The sequence below is a fragment of the Herpailurus yagouaroundi genome, unplaced genomic scaffold (assembly GCF_014898765.1).
Source record: "Herpailurus yagouaroundi ecotype Mexico unplaced genomic scaffold, PumYag 188, whole genome shotgun sequence".
Classification (NCBI taxonomy): domain Eukaryota; kingdom Metazoa; phylum Chordata; class Mammalia; order Carnivora; family Felidae; genus Herpailurus; species Herpailurus yagouaroundi.
In genome coordinates, this window is record NW_024412419.1 from 20,949,797 (window position 1) to 20,969,724 (window position 19,928).

The 19,928-nt window shown below is 41.0% G+C and overlaps 1 protein-coding gene and 1 long non-coding RNA gene across 5 annotated transcripts in view; one reads left to right on the forward strand and one right to left on the reverse strand.

The window, feature by feature from the left end:
• ASXL2 (ASXL transcriptional regulator 2) overlaps positions 1-2,883 on the reverse strand; it is a 137,630-nt gene extending 134,747 nt beyond the window's left edge. The window contains exon 1 of one of the 2 annotated variants that reach the window (XM_040496243.1): positions 2,562-2,883. In XM_040496243.1, coding sequence (XP_040352177.1) covers positions 2,562-2,618 — 57 coding nt within the window. In that variant the 5' untranslated portion in view covers positions 2,619-2,883. The remainder of the gene's footprint in view (positions 1-2,561) is intronic. The other variant, XM_040496242.1, reaches the window with a different exon arrangement.
• Positions 1,979-19,012, forward strand: LOC121044211 (uncharacterized). Of its 3 annotated transcripts, none has more exons than XR_005797203.1 (3): positions 1,979-2,111; positions 5,017-5,206; positions 18,219-19,012. It is a non-coding gene; the product is annotated as an uncharacterized LOC121044211 (long non-coding RNA). The 3 variants fall into 3 exon arrangements; XR_005797201.1 differs by lacking the exon at positions 1,979-2,111 and adding an exon at positions 3,213-3,759; XR_005797202.1 differs by lacking the exons at positions 1,979-2,111; positions 18,219-19,012 and adding exons at positions 3,213-3,759; positions 17,972-18,212.
• The last annotated feature ends 916 nt before the right edge of the window (positions 19,013-19,928 follow it).

The following is a 19,928-nucleotide window of genomic DNA, read 5'->3' on the forward strand; positions in this document are numbered from 1 at the left end:
TGCATACCCTCACATCAAACATGTACATATACATATAATTAATTTTATTTGTTGCTATACTATTGGTCAGAAATACAACCTCATTTTAATAATGCTCCCTAAAACAGGACAGCCCTACAATGCAGGTACCAAGAACACAATGAAAAAAGAAGCAGATAGTGCTCGTTTTCGTAAGTAATTTTATTCTTTCCTTGCTGAAACTGTTCCTAGAACATTTGACCCTAACGCCTATGAAATGTTTCTTTTTTTTGAAATAAGTTTCTTAAGACTTACTTCTCCTAGTCGTTTTGATCTTACAAATATATGCAACATTTCTTAATTTAGGTCAAAGTTACTTCCGTTTCTCAAAACACTAATTTTCTGATCTCATTATTCTGAAATATTAAAGACTGACTTTTGTCTATTCCCCCTACATTTACTTCTACCTAGTCCTTCTTACAAATGGAAATCTTCTGAATGCAGAGGTTTAGTTTAATTCCTCACTTTACAGATGGTAAAATGAACCAAAGAGCAGGGTGCTTTTTAGATTTTGCCTGCTAGTAAAAAAGTTTTAGTGTCACCACTCTCATTCTAATATTAACTTAGATTGAGGCTTTACATTTGTCAGAATCAAATAAAAATACCAAACCACTAATATTCTGATCCCTTCAAGAACTCACTCAGTACTCTACTTACTAAACTAGCCTTTCCATCTTTTAAACATAGCTAACTACGGCATGAAATGTTTATTATAAATGAGCAAATATAACTAGAATTTATATTAAAAATTGAAAAAATAAAAACAAATAAAAATAAATGAGCAAATATATTAACCTATTATAGGAAAATCTAAACAGCAGATGCAAACTTTTCCTACTTGTCACAATCTCCCAACGATTAGACTATTTTATCCAAAGAGATCATAATGCAAAAAATACTCTTAAGATTCTAGCGACTTGAAATAAATTAATATATTAGGGTTGTGGTCTGCTTACCTATAATTACAATTTGCCATCCTTCTTTTAATAAAACGAAAAAGTCTTGAGGTATTCATCAAGTAGAAGAAAGCCTAACAGTCTTCTGTGAAGAAGCAATTTCCCCACCACCAAAAAAATTATTTCTAGAGATTTATCTTTTAAAGGAAACTATCAGCACAGTCACAATTATGAAGATAGACTGTTAAGTGAAAACACTCAATAAATAAAATGTGCCTTTATTTATTCACTAACTTTTTCACATTTCCAACTAAAACAGAAATACAAGCTTAAGACTCATCAATCCCCTATCACATAAAATTTACAAAACAAATACACACGGTTTACAACAATGCACAAGATTGAATAAACAACAGAATCCAAATTTGGGGAAATAAAAAAGAATGGGTGGTAATGTAACAAAACATTAACATATAACTGAGGGGTGAGATATGTGATTTATTTTCTTCTTTATACGTTTCTCTAATTTTCCAAATTTTCCCACAGTGAACATTTATTACTTTCGTAATCAGAAAAAAAAATTCATTTAAAAAATAAACCATACATCACATAAAGGTTCATTTAGAAGGGGTCTTCATATTATACAAGTATTATTGACATGATTCACCATTAAAGATAATGCCTCCACTTTCTCACTTTCCAACACTAAAATGCTGTTTTACGTCTCTAACTTTTCTGCTGCATCTCCCAACGTTTTATTTCTACATACATGCACGCTTTTCGTTTTTTTCATACAACTTAATAAAAGTCTCACCATTCCTAAACTGTCCATTTTTTAAAACCTACCTCTAAATTTCGTTATAACAAAATGGGGGGGGGGGGGACAAGGGGGGGGAAATGACAATTTTACCCACTAATCACAACTTCGTGAGGCCACCATCACTTTAGCTACGGAAAAGTCAAGGCCGGGTAAACTACACGTCCCACCATGCATTGCTGCCTTGTTCAGAGTAGGTCTCTACGGAAACAGGAAAAAAAAAAAATTCTACAAGTCCCACCTGTTACTTCGTTTCTAAACACCTCCTGCACTTTCAGCTTCAACAGCAAACAAAAACAAGAGCCTCGTGACCTCACGTTGGACCCGGGAGCCCAGACGAGCAGGGGACCCGGGGTCAGGCGGCATGTCTGCTATAGCGGGTAAATTCTACCAAGATCCAGCGCTCCTCTCTTCTTTTCCGGGGCTGGGTGCACGCACAAGCCTTCTCCTATCTGCATCCAATGGGGGCTCTTCAGCCGCACAAGGGAGAAGAACCGGTTACTGTGCAAGCACAACAGACTTCCCCATGCCGGGGCGGGGGCTACCTCAGTGTGGGGGTGAGAGCGACGTGACCCCGAGAGGCAGCTTCAAAACACCAAGGGGACTCGTCGCAGACGCAGGGAGAAGCCACAGCCCCGCGGCGACCCTCTTCCGCTGGGCGCCTCCATTCCCACAGGGATCACAACCCGACACTAACCGCCGCCCTCTCCGCGCGGTTTTGTGCCCCCTTCAGCCGGGTCGCTGGGCCAATGACCTCCCTTCCCCTGCGACCGGCAGGCGGCGAGGGAACAAAATTCTCCCGGGCTTCCGCTTCGCTCCCTCCCCCTTACCGTCTTGGCGGCCTCCGCCCAGGTCCTGCCCTTCTTCCTACGGCCCTTTTCCCTCATGTCGGGTCTTGAACTGACTGGGAGGCTCCCGTGTCCGGGCTCCGGCCGCCCTCCCTGCCTGCTCTGCCCTGCGATGCTTTTCCCGCGGTGCCGGGAAAAGTGGGAGAAAGGGGAAGTCAGGTCCGAGGAGCACCCAAGCAGAGGAAGCGGCGGGGGTGGTGCGCGGAGGGGGGGGGCGGGGGTCTATGGGGCGGCCGGTCCTCCTGCTGCCGTTGCCACTGCTACCGCCGCTGCCATATTGGGTCCTTACTGTACAGGCAGCCGCTGCGGTCACGTGACCGCTCCCGCGCGGCCGTCACTACTGTACGCAGCCGGACGCGCGAACGTGCGCGCGCGCCCCCGCCTCCCGCGCGGGGCTGCAGGACGAACGAGCCGACGGTCCGCTGCGTCTCGTCACTCCCCCGCCCTTCCGCTCTCTGCCTATCCTTTGGAGCATGCGCGGGTGGGAGGTCCGACGCTAAAGTGCGTCGAGCGTCCAGTGCTCACGCCTACAGCGAAAATCTGCCTGCGGAAGCGGAACTTGATCCGTCCCGGAAGGCTTATTGAACGGATTCTGACCGCGTGCCGGGCGCCTTGGTGGCTGTAGAGGCTTGGGAGAGCCGTGCTTTTCCCCCAAGCGGCGACTTTCCTAGCTATCGCTTTCAATAAGCCTCGTGCTTGTGTTTTTTCATTAGTGCATGTACAGGTTTACAAAGGTTATCTTTGTGACGATTTGCAACAGTTTTTGTCTGCTCATTTAACCCGTTTGGATGGATGAGGCAAGTTGAGTTCGACCTGCCAAGCTCACCATTCTAGGCTGTGGGGAAACCAAGAATCAAGGCGCCAGCTCAAGAGCCGGTTTTCCATCTCCAGGAATTCCTTTAAAACTTAAGATGATCCCCTCAGCCCTTTCTTAAAGGCCACCAGTAACTGCGTTCACACTTTTTCAAGTGAATGGTCTCATCAAAGACCCAAATGGTGTCTTTTCTTTCTTGGGGACCTTAGTCACTTGCACAGTGCCTATAAATATCAGGCACCCAGTAAATATTTGCTGAATGAGTCAGCTGTCTGTAGTCAAAAATTATTATCTGTAGGGTCCAAACAGCCTCCTGGAAAATCCAGAATGTGGCATCTTCCATCGCATGTTTTTATACTTTGCAAGGTAAAAAGAATATGCAGTAACGCCTACTGTTCTCCCAAATCCATCTGCTTTCAGAAGTTGTATCTAGTTTAGTAAACTTAGCCCTATACTATATTCTAAAATAGGACTGAGAGTTGGGCTGCCTCTTGGGAGGAAAGACAGGTGAGAGCAATACTTTACTTGGAGTCCATGGTTAGGTTTCAAAACCCCATGGACCCCCTAAAATTGTGAACAGCATTTTAATGTAATTGTGCATGTTTGAGAAAAGAACTCATGACTTTCTCAATTTTTCAAAAGGGGCTGTTCTACCAAAAAAAAAAAAAAAAAGGTTTGGGTTTTTTTTTTCCAGTGTTTATTTTATTTTTGAAAGACAGTGTGAGTGGGGAGGGGGCAGAGAGAGAGAGGAAGACACAGAATCTGAAAAAGCGTCCAGGCTCTGAGCTGTCAGCACAGAGCCTGATGCAGGGCCCAAACCAACGAACCGGTAAGATCATGACCTGAACCAAAGTCAAATGCTTAACCGACTGAGAAACCCAAATGCCACCCCAAAAAAAGTCTTAATAGGGAGTTTGAGAGGCCATCTAGATACTTCCTTATATTTCAACTTCAGACATTGATCAAACAGCTCCATAACAGCATAATTGATTTGGGCATATTTTCACAAATCCTTTTAGTAACTCACAGCACTCTCCATAGCACTCAAGGTGTGTACCATCTTCCTCTAAAGTCTAGGTCTAGGGGCACCTGGCTGGCTCAGTCAATAGAGTGTGCGACTCTTGATCTCCGGGTTGTGTGTTCCAGCCCCATGTTGAATGTAGAGATTACTTAGTCTTAAAAAAAAAGAAAAAAGGCCTAAGTTTGTAGTCCATTCAAGAAGTCTCCATCCCTAGATGTTAAGCAATGCAATGGCTCATTGAAGGAACACCGAAACACCAGCTCTGAAACAATATCTTGTGAGGATTAGGCACCATCCTGAAGACCACATTCATACACTCTAAATCAGTTAGCAATATATGGTGCTTTGTCCCCAGTAGGTAGAATATATGGGTCTGGAAATGAAGGGGTGAAGGTAGGAATGACCCTGCTTGGTGCATCCTATCAACTCAATCAGAAATCATGGTTTCCAAAGGGGACTGCTTCCACCAATAGATACAGCAGGAGTCCCATTGAATTTCAAGCGATAATTGCTGCCTGAGCATTTCAGATGCCTTGTAACAAGGGACCAGCAGACATGGCAAGAAGGCACCATCTTTTTTTTAATTTTATTTTATTTTTAAGTAATCTCTGCACCCAACGTGCTGCTAGAACATATAACGCCAAGATCAAGAGACCCGTGCTCCACCAACTGAGCCAGCCAGGCACTCCAGACAAGTCACCATGTTGGCAGGGGTGATTTATCCCAATCATCGAGAGGAAGTTGAAATTCTGTTACACAATGGAAGATGGAAGGACGATGTTCGGCACCCAGGTAATTCACTTGAGTATTCCTTGGTGCTTTCTTACCCAGTTTTGTAAATGGAAAAGTACATCAGCCATGGCCTATAAAGGGCATTGGTATCGGGGGCTAATGACCCTTCGGGCATAAGGCTCTGGGTCATATCACCAGGTAAACCACCTGGACCAGCAGAGGCACCAACTGAGGATGAGAAGAATCTCTGTTCAGATAGAAGCAGGAGACAAGTACAGTTAAGCAGATACATATAAGCAGACAATTCACAAAAGAGGAAATTCAGTTACGCAATATATGTATAAAAACAATATGCAGGGGTACCTGGGTGGCTCAGTCGGTTGAGTGTCTGACTTCGGCTCAGGTCATGATCACTCAGTTCGTGAGTTCAGGCCCCACATCTGGCTCTGTGCTGACAGTTCAGAGCCTGGAGCCTACTTCAGATTCTGTGTCTCCCTCTCTCTGCCCCTACTCCACTCATGCTGTGTCTCTCTCTGTCTCTCAAAAATGAATTTTAAAAAAAGTTAAAAATTAAAAAAAAAACAATATGTACTTCATGAGTATCAGTGAAATCCAAATTATGATTACAATAAAAAAGTTCATTTAAGAATCCTGATTTTTGGGGGCGCCTGAGTGGCTCAGTCGGTTGAGCGTCCGACTTCGGCTCAGGTCACGATCTCACGGTCCGTGGGTTCGAGCCCCGCGTCGGGCTCTGTGCTGACAGCTCAGAGCCTGGAGCCTGTTTCGGATTCTGTGTCTCCCTTTCTCTCTGACCCTCCCCCGTTCATGCTCTGTCTCTCTCTGTCTCAAAAATAAATAAATGTTAAAAAAAAAAAAAAACTTTAAAAGAATCCTGATTTTTTAAATGTTTATTTATTCTTGAGAGAGAGAGAGAGAATGGGGGTGGGGGGCAGACACAAAATCTGAAGCAGGCTCCAGGCTCTGAGCTGTCAGCACAGAGCCTCCTGATGTGGGGCTCAAACTCACAAGCTGTGAGATCATGAGCTGAGCTGAAGTCAGACGCCAAACCGACTGAACCACCCAGGCGCCCCAGGAATCCTGATTAAACATACTTATATAAAAATTAACAGGCTTAATGGGTTACAGAGTTTCAGTTTGGGATAATGAATAAATTCTGGAGATGGTTGGTGGTGATGGTTGTATAACAATATTAACGTACTTAATGTCACTGAATTGTACTCTTAAAATGATTAAAATGAAAAAAACGATTAAAATGATAAATTTCAGGGGCTCCTGGGTGGCTCAGTCAGTTAAGTGTCCGACTTTGGCTCAGGTCATGATATCGCAGTTCATGGGTTTGAGCCCTGCATCGGGCTCTATGCTGACAGCTTGGAGCCTGGAGCCTGCTTTGGATTCTGTGTCTCCCTCTCTCTCTGCCCCTCCCCCACTCATGCTCTATGTGTGTGTGTCTCTCTCTCTGTCAAAAATAAATAAACTTAAAAAAATGTTTAATTATAAATTTCATGTATATTTTACCACAATTAAACAATTATTTTAAAAAATTAACCAGTGTTGGGGCACCTAGCTGGCTCAGTTAGTAGAGAATTCAACTCTTAATTTTAGAATTGTAAATTCAAGCCCTACGTTGGATATGGAGATTACTTAAAAATAAAATCCTTTAAAAAAAATTAACCAGTGTTTTATATACCAGTAAAAAACTGATAAGAAAGTTTTAAAAGTTCTATTCTCATTAGCTACACAAAAGTGTATACATATATGTGTGTGTACATAGACACATATATTGATATGCTCAAGCCTAAAATTAGAACTAAAGTCCAGGGGAAATGTCTGCACTGTTCATAATCTATATAATGTAAACAGCTAATTTCTGAGGAAACTAAGACTCTAAACAAATAAATATGCAAACCACGTTCTTAAAAAGTCTTACTATTCGTGTTTTTATTTTTTATTTTTTTATTTTTTCAATGTATGAAATTTATTGTCAAATTGGTTTCTAAGTGCTTTTAATCCCAGGTCTCCCTCTCTCTCTGGCCCTTCCTCATTCACGTGCACTCTCTCTCTCTCTCTCTCTCTCAAAAATAAACATTAAAAAAATAAATTGGATATCTTCTTTATAAAAAAACAAACAAACGGGTTTTTTTGGTGGGGGGGGAAGGGGGGAAGAGCAGAAGGAGAGAGAGAGAGAAGCCGGCTCCACATTGAGCATGGAGTTGGACATGGGGCTCGACTCCATGACCCTGGGATCATGACCTAAGAGGAAATCAAGAGTCCACGCTCAACTGACTGAGCCACCCAGATGCCCCAATATAGTTTTTTTTTTTTTTTTAAAGAATAATATGAAGGAGATTTACCCCACCAGGTATTAAAACTTTTAGAATGAATAAAAAGAATAACCAAAACTTTGGAAACTGATTCCAAAACTGACATATCAGTTAATTTAGAAACAGCCCTTAGAATAAACAGAACTTAGTATATGATAAAAGTGACATCATCAGTGAGGAAGTGACTGGGATCGAGCCCCACATCAGGCTCTGTGCTGAGCATGGGACCTGCTTAAGATTCTCTATCTCTAAGGGCACCTGGGTGGCTCAGTTGGCTGAGTGTCTGGCTCTTGATTTCACCTCAGGTCATGATCTCATGGTTTGTGGGCTCAAGCCCCACTGATGGCACAGAGTCTGCTTGGGATTCTCTCTCTCTCTCTCTCTCTCTCTCTCTCTCTCTCTCTTTGCCCATCCCCTAATTGCGCTCACTCTCTCTCAAAAAAAATATTCTCTCTCTCTCTCCTTCTACCTCTCTCCCTTGCTCATGCTCTTTCTCTCTCTCTAAAAAAGAAAAAAGAAATAGTAGATATAGATAATAGATAGACACATAGATAAAATAGGTAGGTACATATCCTTGTTGATCATGCTAGAGTCTAAATGTGCAGTATCTGCCAAGACACCCATGTTGGAACACAGCTTCTATCATGATGGCCATGGGCCACATGCCAGGCTTTTCGGGTAGCGATGATATCTTCAACATCTTTTATGAGGCAGGCATTGGCAAAAATATCACTAAAGCAGTTTTGTAAAGAATTATTTTTCATGAAGTTGTTATTGGAAATCTTTTTTTCTAAGTTTATTTATTTTGAGAGAGAGAGAGGATGCATATGGGCAAGGCAGAGAGAGAGGGCTGACAGCATGGAGTCTGACTTGAGGCTTGAACTAATGAACCCGTGATCATGACCCGAGGCGAAACCAAGAGTCAGACGCTTAACCAAGTGAGCCACCCAGGTGCCCTGGACATCTTATTATTAAGAAAGATGGCACTAGTTGTTTGTTGTTGTTGTTGTTGTTGTTGTTGTTAATATTTTTTAATGTTTATTTATTTTTGAGAGAGACAGAGTGTGAGCGGGGGAGGGGCAGAGAGAGAGAGGGAGACAGAATCCAGAGCAGGCTCCAGGCTCTGAGCTGTCAGCACAGAGCCCAACACAGGACTCATACCTATGAGCCACAAGATCATGACCTGAGCCAAAGTCAGAATCTTAACCAACTGAGCCACCCAGGCATCCTGATGCCACTAGTTTCTGTACATCTGTAGGAAATCATTATTGGCCAAGAAATTAGAGTTTTTAGCATTCAGCAGGATGGGATGAGGGAGGAGTCTTTCTGTTTTCACCTCCTTGCTCACAGGATTGTCCATTAAAGCAAAAAGTCAAGACTGGCAATTCCCATGACCAGTTCCTCAGGTTTTCACAATTGTACCTATGGATCCTACTATCCCAACCTCTCTACTCACACGACTTGGATATCTGATTGTCACTTCAAGGTAGACAATGATGCTATTATATATTGGGCAGAGTCCTAGACACTGAACGCAGTATAGTTTACATAATCTTTAACTTCCTCATCAGGTAGCAGGTTCATTGTAGAGCTAAGTCTGTCTGATGCCACGATCACTTTCTATCCAGTTATTCCAGCACCATTTATTGAAGAAATTATCCTTTCCCCAGCATATATTCTGAGCTCCTGTGTCATAAATTAGTTGACCATATACATGTGGGTATTTTTCTGGGCTCTCTATGAGGTTCCATTGATCTATGTTTCTCATGCCAATGCCATACTGTTTTGATTACTATGGCTTTGTAATATAGCTTGAAATCAGGAAGTGTGATGCCTCCAGTTTTATTCTTCTTTGTCAAGGTTGCTTTGGCCATTTAGGGCCTTTTGTGGTTTCATACAAATTTTAGAATTGTTTTTCATATTTCTGTGAAAAACGCCATTGGAATTTTTATAGAGATTGTATTCAGTCTGTAGATAGCTTTGGGTAGTCTGCAGGTTTTAACAATATTAATCTTTCCAATCCATGAGCACAGAATATCTTCATTTATTTGTGTCTTCTTCAATTTCATTCATCAATGTCTTGTAATTTTCAGTGTTCAGATCTTTCACCTCCTTGGTTAGATTTATTCCTAAGTATTTGATTCTTTTTGATGCTATTATAAATGGTATTGTTTTCTTAATTTCTCTTTCTGATAGATCATTATTACTGTATAGAAATACAACTGATTTTTGCATATTGATTCTCTATCCTATCCTACAACTTTACTGACTTGTTTATTAGTTCTAACAGTTTTGGGGTGGGATCTTTAGGGTTTTCCACATATAATATCATACCATCTGCAAATAGAGACAATTTTACCTCTTCCTTTCCAGTTTGGTTACCTGTTATTTCTTTTTCTTCCTAATTGCTCTGACTAGAGCTTCCAGTACTATGTTGAATAAAAGCGGGAAGCATGGGCATCCTTGGGGTACCTGGCTGGCTCAGATGGTAGAGCATGTAATTCTTAATCTCAGGGTCTTGAGTTTGAGCCCCATGTTGGGTGTAAAGATTACTTTTAGGGGCGCCTGGGTGGCGCAGTCGGTTAAGCGTCCGACTTCAGCCAGGTCACGATCTCGCGGTCCGTGAGTTCGAGCCCCGCATCGGGCTCTGGGCTGAGGGCTCAGAGCCTGGAGCCTGTTTCCGATTCTGTGTCTCCCTCTCTCTCTGCCCCTCCCCCGTTCATGCTCTGTCTCTCTCTCTGTCCCAAAAATAAATAAACGTTGAAAAAAAAAATTAAAAAAAAAAAAAGATTACTTTTAAAAAGTAAATTAAATTGGGGTACCCGGGTGGCTCAGTTGTTAAGCATCTGACTTTGGTTTGGGTGATGACCTCACAGTTGGTGAGCACAAGCCCCACTTTGGGTAAGCTCCAGCCCTGCTTCAGGTAAAAACACCAGCCCCAGATGAGTGCCGATTCTCTCTCTTTCTCTCTCTCTCTCTCTCCCTCCCTCTCTTGCCCTCTCTGCCCCTTCTGGGTTTCTTTCTCTCTCTCCCTCTCTTTCTCTGCCCCTCACTTGAGCCCTTTCTCTCTCTAAAAAAAAATTAATTAATTTAATTAAATTAAAATTTTTATAATGTTACTCATTTTTAAGGGAGAGAGAGAGAGCACAAGGTGGGAAGCAGCAGAGAGAGAGGGAGACAGAGAATCTGAGGCAGGCTCCAGGCTCTGAGCTGTCAGGACATGGGGCTCGAATGGTTCATCCACAAGATCATGACCTGAGCTGAAGTTGGATGCTTAACCAATTGAGAGACCCAGGCACCCTAAGTTGTTGTTGTTTTTTTTTTTAAATACTGGGCAGCCTTGACTTGTTCCTGATCTTAGAGGAAAATATTTCGGCTTGTCACCATTGACTATGATGTTAGCTGTGGGCTTGTCAAATACAGTCTTTATTATGTTGAGGTATGTTCTCTGTACACAGTTTGTTGACAATTTTTATCATGAAAAAATGTTGAATTTTGTCAAATGCTTTTTCTGCATCTATGGAGATGATCTTATGATTTTTATTTTTCATTTTAATATGGCATATCGCATTAATTTGCAGATATTGAACACCCCTGGAATAAATCTCAATTAACCATGGTGTATGACCCTTTTAATGTACTGTGGAATTTGGTTTGTTAATTTTTAGAAAAAAAAATTTAATGTTTAGGAACCATGAGATCATGACCTGAGCTGAAGTCAGACACTCAACCAACTGAGCCACATAGGCACCCCTGTTCGATCATTTTTTGAGTCCTCTCTCTCTCTCTCTCTCTCCCTCTGTTTTTCTCTCTCTGTCTCTCTCTGTCCCTGTCTCTCTGCCTCTCTCTCTCTTAATCAGTCTGGCTAGAGGGTTATCAATTTTGTTGATCTTTTCAAAGAAGCAGTTCCTGGTTTCATTGATCTGTTCTATGGTTAGCTCATTTTTTGTTGAGGATTTTTGCATCCAGGGACATTGGCTATAATTTTCTTTTCTTGTAGTGTCTTTGTCTGCTTTAGTATCAGGGTCATATTGGCCTCATAAAATGAGTTTGGAAGTGTTTCCTCCCTTTCTATTTGAAAGCTTGAGAAGATTAATAATAATTCTTTCTTAAATGTTTGGTAGACTTCACCAGTGAAACCACCTAGTCCTGGACTTTTCTTTGTTGGGTGTTTTTTTTAATGGTTCAATCTCCTTGATAGTAAACAGTCTGTTCAGATTTTTATTTCCTCATGATTCAATCTTGGAAGTTTGTATGTTTTTATAAATTTATCCATTTCTTCTAGTTTTTCCAACTTGTTGGCATACACTTGTCCATAATAATCTCCTGTGAACCTTTGAATTTCTCTGGTATTGAATTTCTTTGGTAATGCCTCCTCTTTCATTTGTAATTTAATTTATTTGAGTCCTGTCTCTTTTTCTTGGTTAGTCTACTAAAGTTTTGTCTAATTTGTTTATCCTTTTTTTTTTCTGTCCCACCCCCTATTTTATCTTAAAAACCATCTCTTGGTTTCATTAATCTTTTCTATTGTCTTTTTGGTCTTAGTTTCATTTATTCCTTCTCTGATCTTTGTTATTTCCTTCTTTCTACTAGCTTTGGGCTTCATTTGTTCTTTTTTTTCCTAGTTAATTGGGGTATAAAGTTAGGTTCTCTGTTTGAGAGCTTTCCTTTGTTCTTAATACAGGAGTTTATTGCTATAAACTTCCCTCTTGGGGTGCCCAGGTGGCTCAGTTGGTTAATCCTGACCGTTGGCTCAAGTCATGATCTCACAGTTCCTGAGTTTGAGCTCCCCATCGGGGTCTCCGCGGTCAGTGCAGAGCCTGCTTATATCTTCTGTCCCCCTCTCTTTGTACCTCCCCCCCCAAAAATAAACATTAAAAATTTTTTTTTAATTTTTTTTTTCAACATTTATTTATTTTTGGGACAGAGAGAGACAGAGCATGAACGGGGGAGGGGCAGAGAGAGAGGGAGACACAGAATCGGAAACAGGCTCCAGACTCCGAGCCATCAGCCCAGAGCCTGATGCGGGGCTCGAACTCACGGACCGTGAGATCGTGACCTGGCTGAAGTTGGACGCGTAACCGACTGCGCCACCCAGGCGCCCCTAACATTAAAATTTTTTAATAAAAAAATAAACTTCCCTCCTAGAACTGTTCTTACTGCATTCTATAAATCTTGATATATCATATTTCCATTTTCATTTGTTTCACAGATTTTTTTGTTTGTTTCTCTTTTAATTTCTTTAATCCATTGATTGTTCAGGAGCATGCTGTTTAATTTCTGCATACTTGTGAAGTTTATAATTTTCTTGTAATTGATGTCTAGTTTCATACCATTGTGGTCAGAAAAGATGATAAGATTTCAAGCTTCTTAAATTTATTAAGACTCATTTTGTGACCTAACATATGATCTATCCTGGAGAATGTTCCATGTGCTCTTGAGAAGAATGTGTGTTCTGCTGCTGTTGGATGAAATGTTCTGTAAATGTCTGTTAAGTCCATCTGGTCTACTAGGTCATTTAAGTCCAATGTTTCTTTTTTAAATTTTTTTTTTCAACGTTTATTTATTTTTGGGACAGAGAGAGACAGAGCATGAACGGGGGAGGGGCAGAGAGAGAGGGAGACACAGAATCGTAAGTCCAATGTTTCTTAATTGATTTTCTGCCTGGATGATCTATCCATTGTTGAAAGTGGGATATTGAAATTCCTACTATTGTATTGCTGTCTATTTCTCCATTCAGATCCGTTAATATTTGCTTTATATATTTAGGTCCTTCTATGTTGAGTACGCAAATATTTACAAACGTTACAGCCTCTTGATGAATTGATCACTTTACCATTATATAATGACCCTCTTTGTCTCTTGTTACCGACTTTGGTTTAAAGTCTATTTTGGATAATATAAGTATAGCTTACCTCTGCTTTCTTTTGATTTCCATTTGCACACAATGTCTCTTTCCATCCCTCCACTTTCCATCTGTTTGTGCCCTAAAGCCAAAATGAGTCTTTCCTAGGCAGCATATAATGGGTTTTGCTTTTTTACCCATTTCGCCACTCTACTATCTTTTGACTGGAGAAGGAAAAAATCTTTTTAAAGTTACTTCTATCCATATGTTAAAAAGATACTCAGGTACTCATTGTATTTCTGCTTTGTGTTTCAGTTTGGTAAATTAGGTAAATAACGCACATACATTATTTATATCATTATATCACAATGCATTACAATGAACTTAAGTACCCCAGTTTGGTAGAATTTAACCAATTCTGTCTAATGGCAGTCCAAAGAGGATTTCCTTTTTAAGAGACTTCTTCCTGTAACTTCGCAGATAGTAGAACCAACATTAGTTTCAGGGGGGAAAAGATTGAGCAATTATAATAAAAATGCAGTATTAAATAAACAGCATAGTATGAATGTGCCAAAGAATGCACGTGCTGTTAGCTTGGCTGGCTCTCGTTAGCTCTGCCTTTGCTACAGACTTCAGCCTTAACCAGTTTGCCTTCTCAAGCATGCTTGCCTTAAGTTAGGTCATGAGCAGCAGGGAGGCTGTAGGTGGAGCCCATTGGAAGTCCTCACGTCTGACCCTACATCAGTCAGTGGCTGCACAGGGGAAGAGGTGCTGGGCTCACACTCCCTGGTCTGGAATTTCCCACATGAGGACATTCTACCTATCAGGAGCTGGGCAAGCCTCTTGAACTCTTTAAGTCTCAGTTCCCTCTACAGGGATTATTGTGAGGTTTGAATGAGGAGATACTGTGTAAAGAACCTAGAATAGTACCTGGTACATTAGACGCTATCCATAAATGCTAACTATCGTATCTTCTATATTATACCACAAGTATATATACTTCTATATAGATATAGATATAGATATAGATATAGATATAGATATAGATATATAGTATAGTATATGTATAGTATAGATATAGATATATAGATATATACTATATATATGTATAGTAGAGTATATATACTATAGTATATACTCTGTATATATACTTTACATACTTCTGTGTATATACTATATGTATATAGTATATGTATAGAGTAGTATATAGTATATACATATACATATATAGTAGCATATAGTATATATACTATATTATATGGACAGAAAAGAGGGCTGTGAGAAGTAAGGGAGATGATTCATTCTCAAAACTACCAAATAAAGTCTGTGTTGTCTAGTTAACAGCAGGTTTACAACTTATTGGAAATATATATGAACGACCCCCACCCCCCCCACCCCCCCATCCCCGCCCCACAAAATGGAGTCCCAAACCTTTAGACACTTCACTTCCTGGTTCTTCTTCCCCTGTCCAATTCAAGGACTTATTTTCATGGGCTTATTTTCAAGGGCTTTGCAATGAGCATGCACCAAAGAACAAAGGGAGGAGGGACTGAAAAAATCTCTGCCATACCTCAGGGAATTTGCATTTGTTCCAATCAGACTATTTTTGCCTTACATGGGCATACGTAGTGTCTGGGTAAGGCTGTAACCTCTGTAGCACTCAGCCAATGAGGAACCAGGGGAGGGACTTGCATGCTAGAAGATAAATTGTCTGCTGTTAACTGCCCCGAGTGTGCCTGTCCATCACCCACTCTTGCAAGAACGTTGATTAAAGCCTCTCTTCCCTGTGCTCCGAGTCTCTGCATCCCTCCTTTGATTGGGTCAGTGAGCCTACTTCTCACAAGGGCAAAAGTGACCTTTTCAACTCTTCTTCCCCCCTGCAAAACTTAAAAAATAACTAGCTGTTCCCATTTCTCTATTATGCAGCAAGATTTAGCTTACTTGGTGACAGGGCCAGCAAGAGCCTAGAAGAAAGGAATCTACTGAATGTCTGCTAAATGCCTGGCAATTTATATGAGGATACAAATGTTTCTTGTCAAGAAACACTTTTTTAGGAACAATTTCTTTTTCTTTTCTTTCTTTCTTTCTTTCTTTCTTCTTCTTCTTCTTCTTCTTCTTCTTCTTCTTCTTCTTCTTCTTCAAGTTTATTTATTCTGAGAGAAAGAGAAAGAGAGACCAGGGGAGGGGGAAAAGAGACAGAAGGAGGGAGAGAGAATCCCAAGCAGGCCCCACACTGTCAGCATGGAGCCTGACGCAGGGCTCAAACTCACTAACCATGAGATCATTACCTTTGCTGAAATCAAGAGCCAGAAGCTTAACCAACTGAGCCCAGGCACCCCTTCCTTTTTTCTTGCAGGGACAATTTCTGCCAATTGGTAATATGATCTTCAAATACTCAATCCAATTCCATTAAACAGGTCAATTTAGTATATTTCAGCCATGAGCCAAATACTGAGGGCCAGAAACGAGTGTAAGACTGCAAAACAGTGAGAACAGGAACTGAGCCTGTCATGTTTATTATATTTGCAGTGCCCAGAATAGCACCTTGTGATAGGAAGTTCTCCATACATTTTTGTTGAATCAATAAGTAGATGAATGGGGGCGCCTGGGTGGCTCAGTCGGTTAGGCGTCAGACTTCGGCTCAGGTCATGATCTCACAGTTTGTGAGTTCGAGCTCCGCGTTGGGCTCCGTGCTGACAGCTTGGAGCCTGGAGCCTGCTTCAGATTCTATGTCTTGCTCTCTCTCTGCCCCTCCCCTGCTCATGCTCTGTCTCTCTCTATCTCAAAAATAAACAAAACACTAAAAAAAAATTTTTTTTTAAATAAGTAGATGAATGAATAAATAAAGAAGACATAGTCCTTACTCCAAAATAGCTCATCTGAAAATAAGAAAGACCTATGAACAAATACCATACATTGTTATACATGCAATCATAAACATATATACAAGATCCTAAAATGGCATAGAGGAATAGGAACCCTATGGATATTAGCACAAGGGAGGGTATCCAGCAAGGCTCCAAGAAGGAATGGCAACCAGTGAAGAGTGGACAGGGCAGAGTGAATAAATGAGATGAGAAGCAAGGAGACCAGTTGGGAGGGTTTTGCAGCACTTCCAGGACATTATTTCCTAACCCACAGTCCAGGGGAGGAGTCCATTAGCTTAGACAAAATTACGTTTATTTTCACTAACCTTAAAGTTATGACTTTGGTCGCCAACGGAAATCACAGATATTTTCAGGTTACATTACACTTAAGACATCTAGAAATATTTTTACATTTATCACAATTTCACAACTTCAATATTATTAGACCTGGCACCGGATCTTGTTATTTGGTGCATTAATAATGAAGCACATGTATCGCTATAACACAAGTTTGTTTTTCTAATAAGCTAATCACTATATTTCAATAGAAATGTTTTTCTCTGTGATCCCATGGATTTTATTCACACATTCAAAGAGATTCTGAGGGGTGCCTGGGTGGTTCAGTGGGTTAAGCATCTGACTTTGGCTCAGGTCATGATCTTACTGTCCATGAGTTTGAGTCCCATGGCCAGGTCTGTGCTGACAGCTCGGTGCCTGCAGCCTGCTTCAGATTCTGTGTCTCCCTCTCTCTCTGCCCTTCCCCTACTCATGCTCTGTGTGTGTCTCTGTGTCTCAAAAATGAATAAAGAAGCATGGGAAAAATTTTAATATAAATAAATCAAAGAGATTCTGAGAAGGGGTCTATAGGCTTCCACAAACTGCCAAAGAAATCCATAGTAAAAACAAATGAACACAAAAATAGGAATTGGGATTCTGTCACACAATACTGTGTGACTTTATTTTTTAGTTTTAGTTTTTTACATTTTTTTAAAGTTTATTTATTTATTTTGAGACAGAGAGAGAGAGAGCACAAGCAGGGAAGGGGCAGAGAAAGAGAGAATCCCATGCAGTCTCTGCACTGTCAGGGCAGAGCCTGATGCAGGGCTCAAACTCACAAACCATGAGATCATAACCTGAACCAAAAAGCAAGAGTCGGAGGCTTAACAGACTGAGCCATGCAGGTGCTCCATAACAGTGTGTGACTTTGGGCAAATTTTCAAAATCTTTTTGGGCCTCAGTTTCCTCATGTGAAAAATGTGTATAATACTGATAGTTTTCTATTTTATAAAGTGGGGAGTGTCTAGGTGGCTCGGTCGGCTAAGCATCTGACTTCCACTCAGGTCATGATCTCACAGCTCGTGAGTTCGAGGCCCACACTTGGCTCTGTGCTGATACCTCAGAGCCAGGCTCAGAGCCTGGAGCCTGCTTCGGATTCTGTGTCTCCCTCCCTCTGCCCCTCCCCTGCTTGCTCTCTCTCTCTCTCTCTCTCTCTCTCTCTCAAAAATAAACATTAAAAACAATTTTTTTAAATATAAGGTGTTGTAGAAATAAAAGAAGTACACTAGAAAATTTAAAATAATGCCAGGTGTATGATAAATATTCAATAAATATCATAATATCAAATCATCTTGATTTCTGAAGAAAATCCAATGAATGATCCCTTAAATCCAACATTCCTTGAGACTGTAAACTGCTTATGAAGATTTCCCTGAACGCTAGTTAAAATAACAACCAAAAGAGTCCTCATTTTCTCTCCTTCACTTTTTATTAGTCATTTTGAGGATCAATGCAGTGTCAACACAAGGTTCCTGTTTTCTGCAAAGAACTAAAAAGGCAACTTCCTAAGAATTAAGGCTGATATACAAACATAGATTTAGAGTTGACAGGTCCCCGAGGAAGATATCTTATTCCAGGTTCTCTAAAGCACCGATCTCAATGCTATTGAGAGGCATGAACTAGCTCACTTCAAGCATATGAAGGGAAAACCAGAGCCTGACTTAAACTGTGCTGTACTGCAGGTGGTCAAAGGCAAAGAGACGCAGGAAGCAGGAAGGAAGGCAGAGGAACTGGAGGCCAGCCAGGAACAAGCTGGGAATGGCCAGACTGCACTGCTCCTTAGTTACCATGGGCTTTGTCCAGCCAGATGTCCTAGCATCTCCTTGGTTTTCTGCCTGAGGAATCTGACTATTCATTCTGAAGTTATCTTAAATGCTGTCCACATTCACAAATACTCCTCAGAGGCCAAATTCATTTTTAAATGTTCATCCTAGCAAGAGATTTTTTTTTACATAGATGGGGATACAGCCTGGACCTAAATAGATTTAGGTTCAAGTCTCATCATTGTAATTTACTGCCTAAGTGAACTTAAGCAATTGACTAGGATTCTCTAGTCTTCAGCTTCCTCATCTGCCCCAAAATCGAGATAATTTACTCAATAAATATTCACGTTTGAGTCCCTATTATGTGACACGCTCAGATTTGGATGTTGAGAACACAGAAGAAAACCACACAGGGTAGCTTCATTCAAGTGAAGACGGGAGAGAAATAAATAGACAAGACAGTATTGGATGTTGATAAATGCTCGGAAGACAATCCACCAAGTTGATGTGCAAGAAGTGATGGAGTTGCAGCATCTTTGGAGGAGGAAAAATTTGACATTGTAGCCGAGACTGAGGACAAAAAGACAAGAAGAAACTCGCCTCGTGAAGATTCGGGTGTGGAGCATTCCAATGAGAGGGAAAGAGAATTTCAAAGGCCCTGAGGCGGAAGAAAGCGCTTGGTGTGTCCTTGGAATATAAAGAAGATATACAATGGAGTGAGGTGGAGAGGGGCTGGGGAGAGGTGGGAGAGGTAGGCAGGACTGAGGAAGTGGAGGAGGATGTAAGAGCTTTGAGAAGAGCCGGGGAATGTGTGAATACTTGTTTGGGAGAATGGGGGAGAGAACATACTGGAGAAGTGTAGTAGGGTTGCTTGGCAGCATTGAGACTCCTTTTGAGATGCGTGGTCATGAATTTCAACTAGAACTAGTTGGCATAGTGGATGTTGCGCTGAGAATTAGATGAAGTGAATGGAAGTTTTTGACACATGGTAGATGCTCAGAAATGTTCACTAGCTATTGTAAGGGAGAAAAATCTTAAGATGAAGAAAACTAAACCAACTCATCTATTTTTGCCACCATCTGTAATTTATCAGAGAGGTAAACGATACGCTATGTATTCTGAGCTTTGGTTTAAGACTGTTTTCCACCAAAAGGGAGTTTTTTAGCATCTGGATGTTTTAAACCTGAACGTTTTTGCACACCCAGTGCAAAATGCCGCGATTTTTTGCTCTTGTGGTCTTAATAAACTGGAAGTAAATTTCTCCTGTCAGTCTCTTGTGGGATCACTTCCTCATATTCCAAATACAGGAACACAGTATATGCACAAAATTTTAGTATATACACATGCTTCTCTTTCTCTTTCTGCATGTTCAGACAAAAGAAAGATTTCTTCTGGTGACTTTCCAAGATGTTTTGAAATATTAATTCACAACATTTGATGCCTGGGAATAACTCTGTAGTGTAGCATGCCATATCTATTGCAACTTTAAATATAATCTCCTCTGCAATGGCAGAAATGGAGAACATCACACCTGAGATTTTCTATAATTTCATCTCACCAATGAGATCTTTTCTGACAAATCCCTTTTAAAAAAAACGGAGGCTCCATGCCCAACGTGGGGCTTGAACT